The sequence below is a fragment of the Cydia pomonella genome, chromosome 1 (genome assembly GCF_033807575.1).
Source record: "Cydia pomonella isolate Wapato2018A chromosome 1, ilCydPomo1, whole genome shotgun sequence".
NCBI lineage: Eukaryota > Metazoa > Arthropoda > Insecta > Lepidoptera > Tortricidae > Cydia > Cydia pomonella.
The window spans coordinates 36,319,467-36,341,007 of NC_084703.1; the positions used below are offsets into that span (position 1 = coordinate 36,319,467).

The 21,541-nt window shown below is 38.4% G+C and overlaps 3 protein-coding genes across 4 annotated transcripts in view; 2 read left to right on the forward strand and 1 right to left on the reverse strand.

Annotated features, from left to right (window-relative positions):
• Positions 1-2,652, forward strand: part of LOC133521600 (ATP-binding cassette subfamily C member 4-like) — a 76,410-nt gene extending 73,758 nt beyond the window's left edge. Inside the window, exons 22-25 of the mRNA XM_061856646.1 lie at positions 216-338; positions 1,463-1,623; positions 2,053-2,158; positions 2,456-2,652. Of these exons, the coding sequence (XP_061712630.1) occupies positions 216-338; positions 1,463-1,623; positions 2,053-2,158; positions 2,456-2,650 (585 nt within the window). The 3' untranslated portion in view covers positions 2,651-2,652. The remainder of the gene's footprint in view (positions 1-215; positions 339-1,462; positions 1,624-2,052; positions 2,159-2,455) is intronic.
• A 4,697-nt stretch (positions 2,653-7,349) lies between these two features.
• Positions 7,350-11,332, reverse strand: LOC133521603 (DNA replication complex GINS protein SLD5). 2 transcript variants are annotated; one of them, XM_061856671.1, is made up of 3 exons: positions 11,024-11,332; positions 8,777-9,049; positions 7,350-8,331 (listed from the first exon to the last, which is right to left on the reverse strand). In XM_061856671.1, the coding sequence occupies exons 2-3, from the start codon at positions 8,961-8,963 to the stop codon at positions 8,258-8,260; spliced, it is 261 nt and encodes an 86-aa protein (XP_061712655.1). In that variant the 5' UTR covers positions 8,964-9,049; positions 11,024-11,332; the 3' UTR covers positions 7,350-8,257. The 2 variants fall into 2 exon arrangements, with proteins under 2 accessions (XP_061712655.1, XP_061712644.1); XM_061856660.1 differs by lacking the exon at positions 11,024-11,332 and having other exon boundaries at positions 8,777-9,517.
• Positions 11,333-14,578: 3,246 nt separating this feature from the next.
• On the forward strand, positions 14,579-19,423 carry LOC133521611 (opsin-1). Its single transcript, XM_061856682.1, has 9 exons — positions 14,579-14,737; positions 15,778-15,926; positions 16,367-16,487; positions 16,572-16,689; positions 16,805-17,018; positions 17,271-17,418; positions 17,568-17,678; positions 18,418-18,584; positions 18,826-19,423. Exons 2-9 carry the CDS (start codon positions 15,799-15,801, stop codon positions 18,950-18,952), a joined length of 1,134 nt encoding a protein of 377 aa, XP_061712666.1. The 5' UTR covers positions 14,579-14,737; positions 15,778-15,798; the 3' UTR covers positions 18,953-19,423.
• The last annotated feature ends 2,118 nt before the right edge of the window (positions 19,424-21,541 follow it).

The following is a 21,541-nucleotide window of genomic DNA, read 5'->3' on the forward strand; positions in this document are numbered from 1 at the left end:
GAGTTATCGCAAAATATTCCCCTTCATAGTAAAAAGACGTACACCCACAGTTCATCCCTTGGTTAACAATCTACCATACTTTAAGCTCCAGTTTAGCTTATTGTGACGGAAGAGTAACTACGGAACCCTACTCTGAGCATGGCCCGACATGCTCTTGGCCGGTTTTTTATTGACATGTACTGTGGAATTAACGTGTTCTTCATTTTTATAAACAGGAGCTGAGATCAAAGATTGCTATAATTCCGCAAGAGCCAGTGTTGTTCTCGGCTAGCCTGCGCTATAACATGGATCCGTTCGACAAATATACCGACGCAGACATTTGGAGAGCTTTGGAACAGGTAAATGTTTCTAAAACATACTGTAGTCAATATCATACCATCATCTTAGAGTTGTCTCAGTTGTTTGCCAGGACTTGTTAAAGACCAGGTTGGCCTGGGCCTTCTCAGCAATTAAAACTAGAGATGTTCCGAATATTCGGTAATTATCCGGTATTCAGCATCTTTTCCAATACTTGTATTCGCCTGAGTTATTCGGTTAAAGTGCCGAAGGTGTGACTCCGTAAAATGTAAGCTCCTTTTGAACTTTTCAATAAGCTAAATACTCTATCAGGTTACGTTCTCCCCAGGTTCTCCCGCTGTCATTGAAATATGATGAGGCGTGTTGAATCCTTAGGATGTTTTGATTATTTGGAAAGAATTTGTTTGCGAGTCCCTTGACCTGTTTGTTTTTCGGGAATTACCTAGGCAGCGTACTGAAGCATTTTCGAGTGATTTATTAGAATGATACAGAACCGAACAATTCGGCCGAATATTCGGTTCGGTAAGATCTGAACTGAACATTCGACCCAAGCCAAAAGAATTGGCACTAACTTTTACTAAAAAGACTGCCGTTTTTGACATCTGACATTCCAAGCCAAAACGTATACGTTTTAGTTTTGTTTACGTACGTAATAGTTTAGTTCCTATTTTTTTTTTATACTACGTCGGTGGCAAACAAGCATACGGCCTGCCTGATGGTAAGCAGTATCCGTAGCCTATGTACGCGTGCAACTCCAGAGGAGCTACATGCGCGTTGCCGACCCTAACCCCCTCCCACCCTCGTTGAGCTCTGGCAACCTTACTCACCGGCAGGAACACAACACTATGAGTAGGGACTAGTGTTATTTGGCTGAGATTTTCTGTAAGGTGGAGGTACTTCCCCAGTTGGGCTCTGCTCTAGATCTGGAATGACATCCGCTGTGCTGTGCCCTACCACACAGAGCGAGATGACATTCACAATGCCCATACCTCTCTTGTGGACGTAGTTTAAGGACATACCCGGGTCCTAACTGTCCCCGCCCCACGTTACCAAAGCGGGAGTAGATTTAACTGATAGGGAAAGCTCTAAATGTAACTAATTGCGGTGTTCAATAACAATATAATATTAAGGAGTAGACGTGCCCTGATTATCGAATATCGCTAAGGTGGAGCTGAAGCAGAGCGTGTCGTCACTATCGGCGGAGGTTGCGTCGGGCGGCTCTAACTTCAGCGCGGGACAGAGACAGCTACTGTGCTTGGCGCGCGCCGCTCTCGCGCGCAACCGTCTGCTCGTACTCGACGAGGCCACCGCCAACGTTGACCCCAAGTAAGATCAACGAACTAACCTGCTTAAATTGAACTTTAACACCTTAACAATAGAGTCCCTTTCAGATATTAGTGTAGGATGTGAGCTTGAAAGCTTTGAACCGAACGCAATGGTAAAAGTGAGACAGTGCTAACGAATTAGAAAGAGATAGGTAATTTTCGAATGCTATTCTGAATTTAAATACTTTTAGAAATTTTAGGATATTCTTGCAGGTTTGATTATTTTTTTACATGAAGGAGATGTGAAGTTCCTATATACTTACTTTACTCTTTGATCCTAAGCCCTAATGTTATTGATTTTGCTTTTTATTTATATTCAATAAATAGGTATGAATTAAATTGAATTCGATGTAGACGTTATTCTGATTTCTACACATTAGTGAACACTGAATACTTATGAAAAAGCCAATGATAATTGTTATTTTTACAGCACTGACGCGTTGATACAGAAGTCCATCCGCAAGTACTTCGCGGACTGTACGGTGCTGACCGTCGCGCACCGGCTGCATACCGTCGCAGACTCTGACCGGGTCATTGTGAGTATAATCCTTCTCCACTCCAACCCATGTTAGACCCTTGACTAACAACTGACGATGATGGCTGATGCAATGACCAAATTGGCCTTCGAGACAACACGCCACGCCACTATCTGTCCCGTTGTGTTCATGGCAAATCCGAGCTTTATAGGTCTAAATGGCTCTAGGCTAAATGTTTAAGCGATATTCAGCTTGGTGTGATGATAAAATATACATAGATACATAAATGGTCCGGGGTGCCCCCTGATCGCGGGCTTTAGCAGTACTGCAATTTTTAATGAAACTTCAATTGTTCAGGTAATGGAGGCGGGACAAATCGTGGAGATCGGTCACCCCCACGAGCTGCTGCAGAACCCGGACGGACACTTCTCAAGCATGGTGATGCAGCTGGGCCCCGGCTCCGAGCAGAGCCTGCGCGAAATCGCGAGCGCCGCGCACAAGGAGCACATACGCTACGCCGACGCCGACGACGCCCCAAAAATTACCACTTAAATCCTTACTACAGACAACGGCGACACGTTGCCGCCTTACGCAAAGCCAGAGAAAATAAAAGAAAGACAAATAATAAATATACTTAATCTTCATTCATAGTCGCGTGCCTCATCATTGTTGTGTAGACGGCGCTCCTTGTGGAGAACTCTTATGGCGTGAAATTATTTAATATCTCTGGTCAATTACTAAACTTTGAAATATCAATTTTTTGATAAAAGTGACAATGCTATAAAACTAGAGACAAGTCAGGGGGAAGGGGTTTATTTATTTGTTATTTTATGTGGTCAAGATATTGTATATATCAATTATAAACTGAAACTGATGTCATACACTAAAAAAAATTACAAGCCCTCCCAGTGGCGGAGGCCGGGTTCAAAAGCTAAAGATGCTGGTTTTAATCCTGCTTCGGCCACTAGAGGTCACTTTTTCTTTTGTTTGGACAGTGGGGCGACACTCCTCCTTCAGTCATTCTCGGCTGCGTTCGGCTCCGAGCAATTATTAGGGTTGGCACAACTTGACGTCCCTTTGCGTGCACGACCACAGATAAGATAATGACTTGAACGTGACTTGACAACCCCAAATAGTCGAAAGGGATAGTGCAATACATTACAAAGGAACAGCATGATGCGTCCCCGAATCGCTGTCAAATTTTGGTTTTGTAGGAAGTGTGATTTCTGTACGGTAGTTCTATTATTTATTCTGTGGTCATCTATTTTCATTTTATAACAATAAAAATTAATAATCGCTATAAGGTTAATATTATCGACACGACAAAAACTTACATCCCTTACGGACCAAGACTTCCCTCCAGATAAACTACTTATTGTACTTATAACGTACTTAATACTAACGGTGCTACTTGTAAAATTGAAGATAATGATTTTGCTGAATACAGAAATTAAAGTTATAACAACAACAATACCACCAAAAGCGTCGAAGGATGTGCACGGTATAAGCATGAAGTTATTAAGACTAGCCCCAATCCCGCTCGCATTTGTTATGACAGAACTCTTCAACCGTTGCATAGAGGAGGGCATTTTGCCCCCTTTGCTTAAAACTAGCAAAGTAACTCCGATTTTCAAAGGCAAAGGTAAGAGAGAAAATATGGATGGATACCGGCCTATTTCTATCATCCCAGCGGTATCCAAGGTCCTTGAGAGTGGCCTGAGTAGCCGCCTCTCCAACTTCTTAGTCGCTACGAACGCGCTGTCCGAACGCCAGTATGCGTACCGTACAGGGCATTCGACGACTTCTCTAACTCGAGAACTAATCCGGCGTATCATGGCTGCCAGGGAAGGTCAACAACAGGTAGCAATTTTGTGTTGTGACCTTTCCAAGGCCTTCGATGTTGCTGACCATGATGTGCTAGCTGCAAAGCTGCAGCATTACGGCATTCACGGCTCAACGCTGTCTCTATTTGCTAGCTTACTCAGAAATAGATCCCAAATTGTAGTAGGCGACGGTGGTAAGATACGATCGGATCCTTTGGAAGCGAAGATGGGTGTTGCGCAGGGATCATCAGTATCAAATATCCTCTTTTCCCTACTTCTCAATGACCTACCAGAGTCAATTCAGGCTGCCGAAACTCTAATGTACGCCGATGACGTTGCCGCTGTTGTGACAGCGCCTACCTCTGACGGTTTTAGAGCAAGAACTGAATAACGCAGCAGCACAGCTGTCTCGGTGGTTTGCATGGAACGGGCTAGCCTTAAATTTAAAAAAGACGCACTTCTTGCACTTCAATTTGTCAGGTCGCAGTATGAGTCCACTGAGAGTCCAGACTGATGAAAAAATGCTCGAGCAAACCATCTCCACCAACTTCTTAGGATTCCAAATTGATCAGGGATTAAAGTGGGATCTGCACGTTGACAGGTTGTGTAGCAAATTAGGAAGTGCATGCTTCGCTTTGAGTCGTGTTGCGAAAACAGTGGCTCCAGAGGTTGCCCGCACCTGTTATTTCGCTACTGTACACTCACTGATACAGTACGGTGCGGAGCTATGGGGTCGCTGTGCGCAATGGGAAAGAGTATTTCGCCTGCAGAAACGTGCCATCAGGACCATCGCGCGGGTGCCTGCTGATACCCCTGCCAAAGAGCTTTTTAAAAAGCTTAGCATTCTTACACTGCCTGCAATAGTAATCATGCAGGTAGCTATATACGTGAGAGGAAACTTGAACTTATTTAAAACGAAAGAGATGGGGTCTAATTACAATACGCGTAATGCTAGGAAACTAGTAGGAATTAGTAGGAAATTAAAAAAATCTAATAAATTAACTCATGTAATGGGACCTACTGTTTATAATAATCTGCCACAAAACATTATTGACGCATCAAGTGTGTGCAACTTTAAGCATAGACTAAAAAACTGGCTCGTTGAACACCCGTTCTACACCTACGAGGAGTTCATAATGCATACAGGGTCAGTACCTATCCGAACAGACTTTTAAATAAGAAACTTAATGTATAATGTATGTTTCACCTATTTTTAAAATTAAATTTTATTTTTATTTTTTATTTTTATTTATATTTTTGATTCTAATGTTATTTGAATTTCTTATCCCAATTTTAATTTATTATAATTGTAATTCTAATTTTATATTACTTTATTTATTTTTTTGACATATAAATTGGCTTTGTTTTTAATTTTACTTATTGATTATCCTAATACTAATTGATTTTAATGTATATTTTGATACTGAGTCTAATTTCTGATCTTAATTTAAAATGTAAATAGGCTTTGTTTTAATTTTTATTGTAATTTTATTTTTAAGTTAGTTTTAACTTTAATCTAGTTTTATTTTGACATGTAAACTAACTTTATGAATAAATGAGTATGAGTATGAGTATGAGTATGATATATGTTGTCACAAAAATGAAATTTGTCACAAAGGTTTATTAATATTGATGGTGTATTAATACAACTACTTTTCAGTAAACTTAATATGTGTATTTTCTACACAGGCATAAGAATAAATTAATTTATGAGAGAAACGGCTTTTTAAAAGCCTTATATCGGTTAGATATAAGTAATGGACATTTGAATGTGATTGAATCCAAATATTATTGTGATTTGATGTAAAAGATTAATTATGAATACATTTTTTGATGTTATGAAAGAGTAAGATGTTATTATTTACAATCCTGTTTTACAGCATTTACCACGATTACAGACCTACATCGCCAAACGAAGCTCACTAGAGTCAAGGTGATTTGCAGCGGTTTTGATAGCATGAAGGTCATAATTTAATAGGTTTGACGTTTAAAATAACACTAAAATCGCTGCCAACTTAGCTTGGTCTGACTCTACCCACCGTTTTACGGAGCACTTCGTCGTTTTTTGAACCCTCTTTTGTTTTGTTAATTTGGATTATACCAGATAAACAAATTAGAATACAAACAACAAATATCCCAAAATGTGGAACTTTTACCCCCAACCCCTTAAAGTAGGCTAAGTGATGCAAGTTTGTATGAGACTTGTGCAAATTTTGATGCTAGAGTCAGACCAAGATAAGTAGGCAGCGATTTACAATTCATGTTATTTTAAACGTCCAACTTATGAAATCATGACATTTACTTTACACTTGCACCCTCTGGGTTATCAAAATCGCTGCCAACTTATCTTGGTCTCACTAAATAGAGGTCTGAACATTAATATAGGGACTCCTTGTTATAAATAATAAAATACATATTTCAGGATTTTTAGTTAACCACCCTTTAAATTAGGGAATGTAACTGAATAATTTTCCCCACAAACTTACTCGTAATGTCATTCATGATCTGATAAATCCCACCAAAAACATTTGCATGTAAAATGTTGCCAAGACGTGACCATAGCTTGCACTGTCAAAAAGTTATTAATTATAAGCCCTAACTTCACATTCTTCACAAACTCTACACCTTAAACAAAATACGTGGCTTGGCCTCCAAAAATTGGTGCAAAAAAAAACTTTTCTTATTAATCTTTTTTTGGACTCGGAGGAGTATTCTTTAAGTTATTTCAGAATTTACCGATATATAAATAGTACCATTTAATTTGGTTAGGAAACAATAATCATTATCGGAGACAGACGACATTGTTCTCTTATACCTACGTGACCACCTTTCACATCCCTGCTTGTCAAATTTAAAGTTTTTAAAACATTTGCATTCTCAATAAAAAGCACCAAAGCAGTAATATGCTTGTATTAACCTTTTGTCTGTGTAAAGGGGCCCACTGATGACCAGTTCGCCGGACGATATTGGCCTGTCAATTGTTCGCAAAATCTGACAATCGCGAATAACTGACAGGCCGATAACGCCCGGCAAACTGGTATAGCTTGTCTGATTTCTAAGATCAAGTTCGCCATACATTTACTATGGCATACTTGATCTTAGAAAAACGGACAGACTATAATCAGTGGGCCCCTTTTCGTACATGTACATGTTTTTGTTCCTTTTTTCATGGTATTCATGACAGAATTTTTCGTCATAAATATTTGCATTTTTTTCGTGTATTATATTTTCAGTGCTTTACGGCACAACCATTGTTTGAAACCCTGACTTTAGACCACTGCACACAATACATAAAAGGTTAACCACAGTGGTTTAACCACCAGATTATTAACTGGTGTCAAGCCTTTATCCTTCCCTCCAAATAGGTGATATAAATTGATGACAGTAACAGAGGGTATTAATAATATCAAGTTAATTTAAAGATAATGCTTTGTAGAGAATTATATTATAAGATAATTTGTCACTTCATATTAACAGTTTGTTTTGACATTTTCAAATAACATCAGACCCTAAAATGCAGTACATAGTATTAAACTTTAAATCAATTTTGTTGTTAACTTTATTAGCTCACTATTTCTTATGCAACATTAACCAAGAAATAGCAACTTGGTGGATAGATCAAGACTGTTTGCATATCCACATCTGACCCAGAGTAAAACAGGGTTGTCTGGGCTCAACATAAAATAAAATTATAAAAAAAATGTAGTAAAATTTGTTTTTATATTTCATATACTAAAGTTTGATTGCTCAAATAGAATGGCTTTTTAACACTTTCGATGCTGGGTACTTCAGTTCTTGGCAGTGAAGGTGTTAATATAAAACAGACTGACTATAAATATAAAATAGACTGAGTAGTAAATTAGGTAATTAAATTGTCAGTTTAGTATCTGAAAAATAAATATGAAAAACAAACAGAACCAGGAGTGCAAATCTAGAGTTGAAGACAGACATGGGGATATAAAAGGCGATCTTAAGCTACAGGATTCTTTTCAATTTTATGTTTTTATACTAGTATGGCAGAAGGGCATAGATAGAGTCAATCTCTTTGGCAAGTCTAAAAAACAATCAACCAATAGATACATAATTTAGGAGATACAATTCATTATATTGCATACAATTACAGTTTACACACTCGTATCATTTACATGTATACAAAACTTTTGTTTAATAGTTATATATACAAAACCCATGTAAATAATTGCTATTCTTAAAAAGACTGAAAGTAGCATAGTATTGTGATGACAATATGGCTTATGTTATCTAGCAAACTTGTGCACCAAGCCTGCATTTTACACTACCACTTATTACTGGTTTCTGTACAGCGCCACACTTCCTCTCACACTAACTGAACCTTTCCATTTTTGACTAGTTCAGCTATTGGTTTGTACTGCAGGATGTGTTGTGATCCATCTGGAAAATATGAACATATTATAAATTAAACAAGAAATGGTAAAGATTTAGACTCTTTAGATTCTGAATAAGCCGAATTTCATGCAATCGAGCTGGGAAATGGAAACTCAGAAAAGGAAAGCCTCAGGACAAGGACTGTAGGTAAATTTTTAGTAATGTTGCAGAGCTCTTATGTATTACTAGCTCTATAGGCAATTCTTCACATTACCTAAATGGATAACCTTTTTTTGTGATATAGGAGGTAAACAAGCAGACATGATCTGATGGTAAGCAATTACTGATGCCCATGGACACCAGCAGCAGGGGGTTTTAAGTGCATTACAAACCTAAGCTGGGACATTCTATTATGGACTTATTACAACATTCTATTGTTATACATAACACAGTCAGTTAAATTATTTTTAAGTTTATAAGTATACTAAGTTGGAAGTCGCACAATCCATACCTTCCAAGTCAATTTCTTCATCCTGGTCTCCAGGCTGATCCTCTAGGACTACTCCAGTGACAGTGTTGTTCGCCTTCAGGAACACATGACTGTACAAGTTAGGGTATACGGCCAGCTTGCTCAGTTCTAGGGCTTGCATGTTGCCAGGCACTTTATTCAAAACAACTTTTTTAAAGTGATTCTCCATGTTCAATAAATACTCCTGAGCATATTTGAACTCGGCTGGTGTAAGATAGTTCGTTCCTGATTCTATTCGTTGTCTTTCTTCATTTACTATGGGAATACAAAATTTCTCTATCTTATAGAGCCTAGTTTTTAAGTAATTACATATCACAAATTTTATTCTACTTAGTTCCATTTTATGAATTGATGCTCGAAGATCTGTTTTAGGGAGTTTGTTGATGTTTCTTTCCATGTGCTGTATCTGCCCCAACATGCATTCTACCATATCGTTGCGGTGGGGTAGGATTTCTGGCGCTAAACGTTCATTTTGCCATGCGCACTGTACTGTCTTTAAAACGGTTTCTACTGTGATTTCTTCGTCTTCACTTAATTCTATATCATCATTCAAATCCATTTCACAATAAACTAACTACACAAGCTTTTACAACAGTGTAACGAATAAAACGGACATAAATTTCATTTCGTTTCGTTTTTCGTTCAGTATTAATATTAAGTTTACAATTGATTGAAATGATAGATCTCAGTTGCGTTCTGATACTGTCAAATATATAGTAATTTATAATATTTAGGTTTGGTTTTTATTATTAATTGACTCAGTACACCTTATATCTTCCAAGAGTACACCACTCTAAATTGAATTACAGTTATTTTAAAATGTAATCGTAAACATTAATCTAATTTAAGCCATTCGTCAAAACCTTATTTCAGTAGTATCTGAACGCAACATACGTTTAGAGGTCCACAAACCGTGCACAAATCCAGTGTTGTCGCATCTACCAAATTTTCGGTAGATCTACCTATTTTGCCTGCGTTCTACCTACCTACCTTCCTCAGCCTGAAACCTACCTATTTTTCAAAATGGTACAATTGTAATCAATTCTCAATACATGTGACGGAACATTACTTAATTTCTACCGAATTTCGATTCGACTCGAAGCTTGCCAAAGAAACAGATTATACAAGCAGGTTTATTTTATTACCTACAAACAATGGAAATCCTAACTTTTGTTTCAATTTCTTTAATAAACACTTGTACTAACGTCACAATATTAAAAACTTATAAATAATTCATAACATTTTATACACATTTTTAATCATATAAAAATGTACTTCTATCGAGTGGTAGATCTACCTATTTTTCATTTTAAAATCCACCCATTTCTACCTATTTTTGCACCCTCTTCTACCATTTCGCCAAAATTGTATGTGACAACACTGCACAAATCTATAAGACAGAACGCACTGCGATTAACTTTTTGCAGTTTCCATGACCATGGGTATATTAAATAAGATTTAGTTTTTTGATTCTTTATTTACAATAACAGTATACATAATGGATATATACAGAGGATGACTATAAGATTTAGTCATATTCCTACTCGTATTCACTATATAGGTGCACGACTGGTGCTGCCCTCATTTTGTCGGCTTTTGTACCTTAAATCTTATGGAGGAGTAAAATAAGTTCCAACGGCTGGCGCTAGCAGTAATGTTTGACATTCCATAAGAGGATCAAAACTGTGTTCACGTCTTTCCTGTAGACATAACTATTCTCCACAGGAGAGAAAACTGCACAGTTCTGACGAACACACAATTTTTTTCTCCTGTGGACAATAGTCAACAGCTTGTGGGCATGTAGGTAATGATTTCATCATACTTATCCAACCAAAAGGAGTACCTATTCATGTGGAGCAGGGTTAAATAACCTTTATAGCCCTTAACTTTTGGGTATGTCTACAGGAAAGACATGAACACAGTTTTTGTGTTAGACCCAATATTACGTGAGTTTGTGACAAACAGCGCCACTTCTCCCTTCACTGACTTCGTACCTTGCCCATACTCGGCAGCCCGTATAGCCCTTATAGGGATATGAACACTAACAAACAAGATAGGTACCTAACTATACGTAACCTAACTCATACATTTAAATGTGACCTAGAGATGGTGCGTTGTACCGTCATACAGTTTTTATTAGTACGGATGGAGGAATCATTTCCTACTCTTACGAACATCATGCTGTAATTTTAAAATTGTATTTAAAGGAAATAAATAAATTGAAATCACCTGCAAAACTCCTCTTCGAAGCCTGCAAAAATAAACGTGACACGCTCTTAGGGCTCTACAAATAAGATCGTCTCAAATATTTTTTGCTGCCTTCGTTGGTCTAACGACATATTATTGCAGGTGACTGTACCTATGCACTCCAGAAACGTGGCCCTTTTGCAGCAATCCATTTACTTAAACGTCTTTATGCACCCTGCTTAGGTGGCGGGTAATCCTGTTATAGCCCCCCTTGATGCGTCTTAGAGCGTTCATAACTACATTAGCGAACTGGCTAAACTCAAGACAGGGAATGCACCGAAACAGCTAAATATTTTTTTTTTATTTCTATATAGTATAGGAAACAATACTTTCAGATTCTGGGTTTCTTAAAGTTTCTTAAAAATTCAATAAAGTAACACTATGAAAGTTATAAGGTCAGGAGGCCTACCGCGAAAACCGAAATTCGCCAATTGCGGGGATTTTTCTCTTTTACTCTCTCTAAGACGTCATTAGAGTGACAGAGAAAAATGCCCGCAATTGACGAACTTCGATTTTCGCGGTAGGCCCCCAGGTCTGCTGCCTGTCGTCGATTGTCGTCGTTTGCCGATCTAGCGGAGATTCCTTAGCGCTAGAAAGCTGTATTTTGACATGGGTATAGTTCGTACGTGTCATCCACGATGACGCGCAAATTGTCAAATCTAACCTTTAATGCCTTTAATAACATGCATATTCTATATCTATAGGTATGATTGCACATCAATCTTGCATTATTGTTAGGATTCCACTAGGAACCCTTAGCCATGTCCGTCCATCTGTCCGCCCACCCTGGGCCTACCGGGAAAATCGAAATTCGCAAATTGCGGGGATCTTTCTTTTTTACTCTCACTTAGACGTAATTAGAGTGACTGAGAAAAATGCCCGCAATTGACGAACTTCGATTTTTGCGGTAGGCCTCCAGGGCATTGCTCCGTGATCGTTAGTGCTAGAAAGCTACAATTTGGCATCGATGCATAAGTCATGCATGACGACAGAATGGTAAGTAAAACAAAAAGTAAAGAAACATTTTTTTTAGGATAAAGCATAGTTCATATAGAATAGGTACGCACTAGAAGATTGTTATTTTTTTAAGTAAATAAAATAAGAAAGTTATGAATGGTGAATTTTAAATAGTAATGTATTTAGCTTTCAAATATGTATAAATAAATAAAAATCTCTGTTATGTAAATAATTACGAACTGTTGAACTGTGTCATAATGGACCCCCGTCATTCTCTGCACAACACTTTTGTCGACATTTTTGGCGTGTTGATTTCTTGTAGATCGCAATGAATTGATACCCTGGACAATTTGACTAGTCTTGTTTAATTTTTTTTCCATGATTGCCCAGTAGTTTTTGATAGATTGAAATTGGGGACAATTCGTAGGATTCATCTCGCGGAGTATGTAAGTGGCCTGATTATTAGCACACCATGCCAAAACTTTTTTTGAGTAGTGGCACCTGGCTAAATCTAGCCAACATTTCACAGGATCGTTATGGGTTCTAATAAATGGCAATACCTACTCATTTCTCTAAGCACTCTTTAATATAAAGGTCCGACTTCATTGTTGACTATGTTATAAAACTTTTCGTCTTACAGCCGCAATTATGAATTCCTTGCCATATCATATGTTTTTTTGCGAACTTGTCAAGTTTCACGAACTTATATTTTTCGGGTACAGTACCTCTATTATTGGCCATATAAAACTTCGAACCGAGTAGTTGATTAAAATCGAGTTTTACATACGTCTTGTCGTCCAACAACAAGCAACCTTCGAATTTTGTCAATACTAGGTCGTACAATAGTCGAGCTAGTGTTTTAGCTTGTCGGATCTATTTAACAGTCCGATTTGGCTGTTTTATTGGTCGGTAGCTCTTATAGCCACCTCTGAGGTGAATCATTTTTCTAGAAGTTTGTTTGAATTGTTGGGATAAATCGTAATTAGACCGTCCTGAATTTTGTTTGAGTGACCTTGGGACTTTTTTCCCAAAATCTTGTTATTTGTCCCAGACCTCCGATTAGTATGTATTTTTCTGTCGGCTGATAGAGTATCCTTGTAACGTTTTATGACCCTACAAATACTAGCTTTTAGCATCTTAAGCGACTTAGCTGTCTTTGTCCGGGATCGATAAGATTTTTCGAAGCATTTGTGCACGATCAATCTCTTGTTCTCAATTTTCATGGTCGAAAACTATAAAATGCATGAAGCTAGAAAAATAATATTTTAAATATTCATACTTTGAAGGTTGGTCATTGAACTGTAACTGTCAACTTTTTTCCCGCCATGAAATTATTATTTTTTAAACATTGCTAATTATGTGCCAATTCTATATGAACTAAGCTTTACCTCCCATGCAAAGTGTTTTGTGTGATGTATCGTTGGATATCGCTTTCCAAACGAATTAGGGTTCCAACAACTATTTTAGGATAAATGAATATTTTCGGAAATAATCGCTCGAGAAGAAAAAAATCGTAATACAAAAGCTTAATAAATACTTACTTTCAATTAAAACTATAGCAAACATGATCAGTCCATCCGTTTTTAGTTATTGCAGTCTTCTCTTCTTAGTAAAAATAAGACTTACAAAGCGCTGCGAAGGTAAGCACTCCCTTATGCTTGTAATGTACATGATAAGTACTTGCTAATAGCCCTATTTGGCCTATTCTAACAGAATGGTATAACTACATTGAGCATGGTCCGACATGCTCTTGGCCAATGTTTAGTTATTAGGGTAACGGATAGCGTTATACTACCTATATACTTACTTTACTCTTTAGTTATACACAACAAATAGAGTCTAGTATATCTCCTACGACCGCATACGGTAGTAGACTTAGACAAAGCTAAATTGGTAGCGATTTTAGCACAGTCATATTTGAACTTCATAATTTTATAAAAAGTTTGATGTCTAAAATACCACTTGCATACTCGTATGCACAGTCTGGGCTACCAAAATCGCTGCCAACTTAGCTTGGTATAACTCTTGGTCTGGTAGGTAGATACCTACCTACTCCTTCTCTATTAAATAACCTTTGTGAATAAATCATTATTACAACTACACAAGCTGTATTTATAAATATTGTCCGTAGAAGTGTTGACCCAGATTTTAAAACCGTTGTTGTTTTAAAATCCGGGTATGACCGAAATAGGTTATTCGGTTAGGTTTTGTGGATAGCTCGAATACAATTCTTTTTCAGGTTTGAGTTATGTTAAGATACCTTACCTATGTATATACTTGTAGGTATATATGTAATATAATAAAGCAAGACAGATTCGATCGAAGACCGATTCGATTTAGCATTAAGTATCAGATTGTAAATTACAATAAGCCTTTTTTCTAAGGTCTGAATAGATTTTACCAACTCGAAAACGGTTACCCTGATACTGCACGGAAATAAGCAGACAGAAGTGTTACTTTTTCGCAGAAGATGACGAAGCGTCAACCCTGTTGAAACATTGTGTCGTATTAAAATACTATATTGAATTATGGAAATCGATTTTCTTCCATGACGCATTTCCACAGGGCACTTATAAAGAGCTGGAGGCGCGAGCAGCAAGCGAGTCACCTCCAACCTGCAGCCTCGACCACCCTCACGCACGGGTTTGGTTATTCTATACTTAAGACTGGAGTAGTTCGTGCAGCGATTTTCTTCAGTATTTTTGGGATAACCATCTCGTAGGAATTTCCTCTTTTTAAGTAAGTATACCTGCTAAGTACCTATATTGTGCTTATATTTATTTTGTGTTTTTGACAAACTTAAAAAAAGCTTTGGCCTTTCTAATAAATTTAATTAAATGGAAAGAATATTTATTTATATTGCTATGATCATAAAAAAACTTTGATTAAATGGGGCTATTTGTATAACGAACATAAAGGGAGAATTAAAATTGATTATTGTTTGATGTTATACATAAGTACATATTTATTTTGCGTCTATACCAATATGAATTTAATTTAAGAGGTACCCGCAATTTGCGAACTATGGTGTTCATGGGTAGGCCCTCAGCTGACTCCGTGTTACCTGTGCCATTAAAAAAATGCATATGTAAGCAAATGAACGTTGTATGATATTTGGGATTATATATTGCGACGTATTGCGGCGTTCCTCTCGTTGTTACTATAAATCCAGGAAGGTGTATTAAGCTCTTAAAGGACAGTCGACCGATATTTAAATATCTGTCAGAATGTTATTTATTTCTCCCACAGATCTTTAATGACGGTCTCTGATTTCATCTTACATCTGTAATTTCTCCTACAACCATTTTTTTTACTCTTCAACAACCCCCCAAAATTAAAAAAATCTGTAGGTAGACGCTTTCCTGCTCGCTGGAAAGAAAAAAACACTATATATAGCCTTTTTTTCTTTCGATTCCAATAGGCCTACACATTTAGGATCGCCGGCTCCCCAGCTAAAAGTATGGACGCCAAGCACGAAGAATTTCGTACATTGACCCGCCTGTTCCTATCTCTTTGTCACGCGCATAATTATATTGTTGTCCCCTCGCACAGCGGTATTAACCGCTGGCATTTATTGACGGGGTAGCAATTTAATTATATTGTTGTCCCAACCGTCAGCAATAGAAAATCTGAAATTTCACACGTCTAGAATGTAAGCGTTAATCAAACGGTGGTAGAGCAAAATTAATGACCGTTGTAGGTAACCTGTTTTGCGGCTTTAAAGTGTCATTATTCAAATGTTTTTATGAGTTATATACCTGCATGTTGTTTGTCCAAAGGTTTACCAGTACCATCGAACGATGGACCCAGGCCCTGGAATCGCCGCGCTCCAGGCGTGGGGCGGGCAGGTGGCCGCCTACGGCGCCGCCAACCAGACGGTCGTCGACAAGGTGCTGCCTGAAATGCTGCACATGGTCGACCCACACTGGTAACTTAACATTTACCAACTCAGACAGACTCCACACATAGCAAGACGCAATCAATTTCAGTCCATCAACATTTTAAAATTTTACTCCAAAAAATGCAAGAAAATATGTTAAGATTTCACCATGTATTGCTTGCGCAGAGCTTGAGCCTTGTGGTGTTTTCTTTACTTCACTGGGTCAGTAACTTGAATTGGCGTCAGTGCGCCTTATCTTATGCCGTTCTCCCAATATTCTGTTCAATACCGTGAACTTGTATGTTGTGGTTCATGTGGCGCACAATTGTACCTAGCGCAACCCATCTAATCAGCATTCAACAAGGGCCTTAAGGGGCTCAATCCACCACTTGCACGATTTATCCTGATTACTTATGTAGGTAAATGTCTCTATTCGAGAAGATATCGATTCGATAGATATCGAGAAATCTCAAGTGACTTATTTACAGGTACCAATTCCCTCCTATGAATCCGCTATGGCACGGTCTATTGGGCTTCACTATTGGTGTACTCGGCTTTGTTTCAATCACGGGCAACGGAATGGTCATTTACATCTTCACGTGCACTAAGGTAATTCATTCATTCTTAGTCTGAATGTTTTCTAAAATATATTTGTATACTATTTAATCTACAATTTTTTATATATATTTACAGTCTCTCAAAACCCCATCGAATTTACTCGTAGTGAACTTGGCATTCTCGGACTTCCTGATGATGTGCTGCATGTCTCCGGCTATGGTAGTCAATTGCTATAATGAAACGTGGGTTTGGGGTAAGTCTCACTTAAAACGTTATTTCGGATCATATATCATCAAACCTGCAAGCATAACGATTTTTATACTATACCTAAATACTGTAAACGAAGTATTCGTTAATTATTTCAACAGGACCTCTGGCATGTGAACTGTACGCTTGTGCGGGATCTCTATTCGGCTGCGCTTCTATTTGGACCATGACCATGATTGCTTTTGACCGATACAATGTAATCGTAAAGGGCATCGCCGCAAAGCCAATGACAAACAACGGAGCTCTGCTGCGAATCCTCGGCATCTGGGCTTTCTCTCTTGCGTGGACACTTGCGCCTTTCTTCGGCTGGAACAGGTAAATTAAACAACCTTAGAACAACGTCGAATACGTCTGACCATTGCTCATATCCATACCTGCCCGAATAGCCGACTTGCCAATCGTTAACGCTCCGTACTGGTAGCGTAGCGTAGTCATCTCTCTCTATCACTCTTCCAAACTAGGGGGACAGTGTCAGTCACGTTTCGTTCGCTACGGAGCGTTAACGAATGGCACGTTGGCTACGCGGGCTGTATATGTATATTAAAAAGGTAAATCTCAAATATTCAGGTACGTGCCTGAGGGCAACATGACCGCTTGCGGAACAGACTACTTGAACAAGGACTGGGTGAGCCGCAGCTACATCCTCATCTACTCGGTCTTCGTGTACTTCATGCCTCTGCTGCTAATCATCTACTCTTATTTCTTCATCGTCCAGGTGATTATCGAACTATAACTGCCTATTGCATTAATTTAAATATATTTCGATAATACGCATTAACTAGAGTACTAGCTTCTACCCGCGACTTAGTCCGCGTGGAATGACGATGAAAAAACAAAAACAATAAACAAAAGCATGTGTTCCAGGCCGTAGCTGCTCACGAAAAAGCTATGAGGGAGCAGGCCAAGAAGATGAACGTCGCTTCGCTCAGGTCATCTGAAAACGCCAACACGAGTGCCGAGTGCAAACTGGCAAAGGTAAATGAACTTACGCAGAAGTGCCTATTACCCTTTTCACTTTGTACCTACAATGGGGCGGATTATAAATGGCCTCGAACTAAAAAATCGAATTGTAATTGATGGCGGCCATACTCGAGCCCGTTCGTCTGGCAAGAGATAAGAACTGGCCTCTAGTCTGGGATGCGACTTGCATAAACACCCTCGCGCCGTCCCACCTTCCGGGCTCAAGCAGTGATGTTGGTCATGCCACGTTCGCGGCGGAAGACCTCTATTTAGGCCTTTATTTATAATTTGTATTACTTACGTGTTCTTTTTAAGTTTATTTATAGTTATTAAACTGTGTAGTCTCCGCTAAAACTAGTTAAATAAAATCACATATTTTAAGAAAAATAAATTAAGGCTTTAGAAATAAAGGACGTCACCACACTAGATTTTTATCGGCTAGAACCGATTGCGTACTTAATTGTGCCGTTGGAATTCTTCCGATCTACAAATTGTTTTAGATAGTGTTCGTTTATTTATTTAATCTTTAATGCACATAGGTAAAATAAGCACAACAGGCGGATTTAATGCCTCTGGACATTCTCTACCAGTCACCCATAGTGTGAAACATTAGTACAGTACATAGTTTAATGTTACGAGTCCACGTCGATAGGTGTGGTAGCTCCCTAAGCCAAAAAGCTAGTTATTTTGCCCAGGTATACCTGAGCTACATAGGAATGTAGGTAAACTCCACTAAACAATATTAATTATTCAGGTCGCTCTGATGACCATCTCCCTGTGGTTCATGGCGTGGACCCCTTACTTGGTGATCAACTACGCCGGAGTGTTCGAGAACGCTAACATTAGCCCGTTGGCCACTATCTGGGGTTCTCTCTTCGCCAAGGCTAATGCTGTCTACAATCCTATTGTTTACGGTATCAGGTCAGTCTTCTATTCTGCGAATAAAAATTAAAGAAAACCTCGATTCAGTTGATCTGTTTTTAATCCTAATCTGAATAGCTACTCTTGCTTTAGTTACTGATATAATTATTACTAATATTATTGGTATTCTATACAAGTACATAATTATGTATGGAGAATGTTAGTAAGCCGGTTGGGTTAACGTTAGCCTTTAATAAAGGTAGTCGTTGATCCTACAGTAATTATAAGTGTTGGGTTACAGCCACCCGAAGTACCGTGCCGAGCTGTACAAGAAGTTCCCGTCGCTGGCTTGCCAGGCCTCGCCAGAGGACAACGGCTCCGTCGCGTCGGGCGCCACCGCCGTCTCGGAGGAGAAGCCCTCTGCTTGAGCGCGAGCGCCCTCCGCCCGCTGACATCGACGCCACACCGCACGCGCCCCGTTGGACACACGATATGCCTAAGCGATGTTATTGTTTATTTTTATACGAAAATATTTACATTTGTACAAAGTTATAAACTTGAGCATAGAGCGTGTGCTGGTTGCAAAATATTCAGGACAGTTCTGAATCAAATTGTATTTTTTGTACAATCGACTCCTGCATAATTTGAGTTCACGCTTTGTGTTTCTTGTTGAACGTTGCACACTTTTCTTATAGGTACCATACATTTGTTTCATATCGGCCGACGACATTCAAAAAAATACAAAAAAATGTGAAATGAACTGCATGTCGCTAGGCCGCCCTTTATTCATGAGACTGCTCCTCTTAGAACATAGGTAGAACGATGATAACCGACAACGACACGCTCTGTAACTTGGATCAATAAATAATTCACTAGCAAAATGGTTTGTAACCACTCTACATTGACTTTTATTATCAAAACCCCTATACGTTTTAAACCTAATAAGTTTTGTAATCACTGATCAAAATACTTTTTAGGGTTCCGTAGTCAACTAGGAACCCTTATAGTTTCACCATGCCCGTCTGTCTGTCCGTCCGCGGCTTGGCTCGGTGCTAGTTATTACTAAAAAGCTGCAATTTAGCATTGACACATATGGAATACTTGTGTGTTCGTCAGAACTGTACTGTTTTCTCTCTTGTGGAGGGGCTCGGGACAATAGTTAACGGCTTATCCAAATAAAAGGAGTATACCTTACTATTTTATTTTATTTATTTAAACTTTATTGCACAATACATGAAGAGTACAAATGGCGGACTTAATGCCAGAAGGCATTCTCTACCAGTCAACCATGAGCCAAACCGAAAGATCCTAATTGGTGCAGGGTCAGAATACAGAGTAAAATGACAAAAAAAATATCACAAAATAACCTATATAAAATTATACGTACATAAATAATATGATACATAAATATAAATACATACATATATAAATATATACCCATTGTGAAACATCATGAGGACGACCTTTGAACCTTGTCAAACAGATACTTGCGCAACATGCGCTTGAAGGAGAATTTGTTCTCGGCTTGTCTCATAGAGAGAGGAAGATCATTCCACAGCCGGATTGCCTGAATGTTGAAGGAATTCGACATGAAACCTGTACGATGTCGAGGGACAATAAGTTGAAGGCTACGGGAGGTTCGGAGATCGGTGCCGGGGCGCGGAGTAACAAATTTGAATTTGGAACGAAGGTAATCAGGGGCTGAAGGATTAAATAAAATTGTAAACAAAGTGCAGAGAATACGCAAGGATCGACGTTCACGAATAGGGAGCCAGTTAAGTTTTTGCGATAAGCGGAGATATGGTCGTATTTTCGGAGTCCAAAGACAAACCGGATGCAATTGTTAAGTAACCGATCGAACTTGGTTAGGTAAGCTTGTGAGAGATTGCTGTAACACACATCAGCATAATCCAGGATGGGCAGAACGAGGGCTTGGACAAGAAGAGTCTTGGTGCAGGTCGGGAGAAAATGTTTGAACCGATAAAGTGCTCTAAGAGTATTGGTCACTCTACGACAAACGTCAGACACCTGAGGATCCCAGGTCAGCCCACTATCGATGATCAACCCCAGGTTCTTCACTTGCGGCACAAAAGGTATATCTACTACTATGTGGATAAGGGTTAAATAAGAAAATTAACCTTTATACCTATATTAGAAAATTACCCGCATAGCGACAGAACGCTAAAATAAAAACTACAAAAAAAATAATTATGGGTACGTGTTACGTCCTATACCAAATCTTTGTTTTTAGGGTTCCGTAGCCAAATGGCAAAAAACGGAACCCTTATAGATTCGTCATGTCCGTCTGTCTGTCCGATTCTGTCACAGCCACTTTTTTCCGAAACTATAAGAGCTGTACTGTTCAAACTTAGTAAGTGGATGTATTCTATGAACAGCATTAAGATTTTCACACAAAAATAGAAAAAAAACAATAAATTTTGGGGGTTCCCCATACTTAGAACTAAAACTCAAAAAATCTTTTTTCATCAAACCCATAAGTGTGGGGTATCTATGGATAGGTCTTCAAAAATGCTATTGAGGTTTCTAATATCATTTTTTTCTAAAATGAATAGTTTGCGCGAGAGACACTTCCAAAGTGGTAAAATGTGTGTCCCCCCCCCCCGTAACTTCTAAAATAACAGAATGAAAAATCTAAAAAAAATATATGATATACATTGCCATGTAAACTTCCACCGAAAATTGGTTTGAACGAGATCTAGTAAGTAGTTTTTTTTTAATACGTCATGAAATTAAAAAAAAATTTTTTTTTTCAACATACCCATACATGTGGGGTATCTATGGATAGGTCTTCAAAAATGATATTAAGGTTTCTAATATCATTTTTTTCTAAACTGAATAGTTTGCGCGAGAGAACCTCCCAAAGTAAAAAAAGTGTGTCCCCCCCCCCCGTAACTTCTAAAATAACAGAATGAAAAATCTAAAAAAAATATATGATATACATTGCCATGTAAACTTCTACCGAAAATTGGTTTGAACGAGATCTAGTAAGTAGTTTT

What these genes read in the sequence shown, in the direction of transcription:
- LOC133521611 (XM_061856682.1), top strand. Translation starts at nt 15,799, where the DNA reads ATGGACCCAGGCCCTGGAATCGCCGCGCTCCAGGCGTGGGGCGGGCAG. An exon ending in ACATCTTCACGTGCACTAAG is followed by an intron (nt 16,488 to 16,571) that starts GTAATTCATTCA and finishes ATATATTTACAG; the next exon opens with TCTCTCAAAACCCCATCGAA. An exon ending in TAATGAAACGTGGGTTTGGG is followed by an intron (nt 16,690 to 16,804) that starts GTAAGTCTCACT and finishes TTATTTCAACAG; the next exon opens with GACCTCTGGCATGTGAACTG.
- LOC133521603 (XM_061856660.1), bottom strand. Translation starts at nt 9,353, where the DNA reads ATGGATTTGAATGATGATATAGAATTAAGTGAAGACGAAGAAATCACA. An exon ending in TGAAGAAATTGACTTGGAAG is followed by an intron (nt 8,332 to 8,776) that starts GTATGGATTGTG and finishes CATATTTTCCAG; the next exon opens with ATGGATCACAACACATCCTG.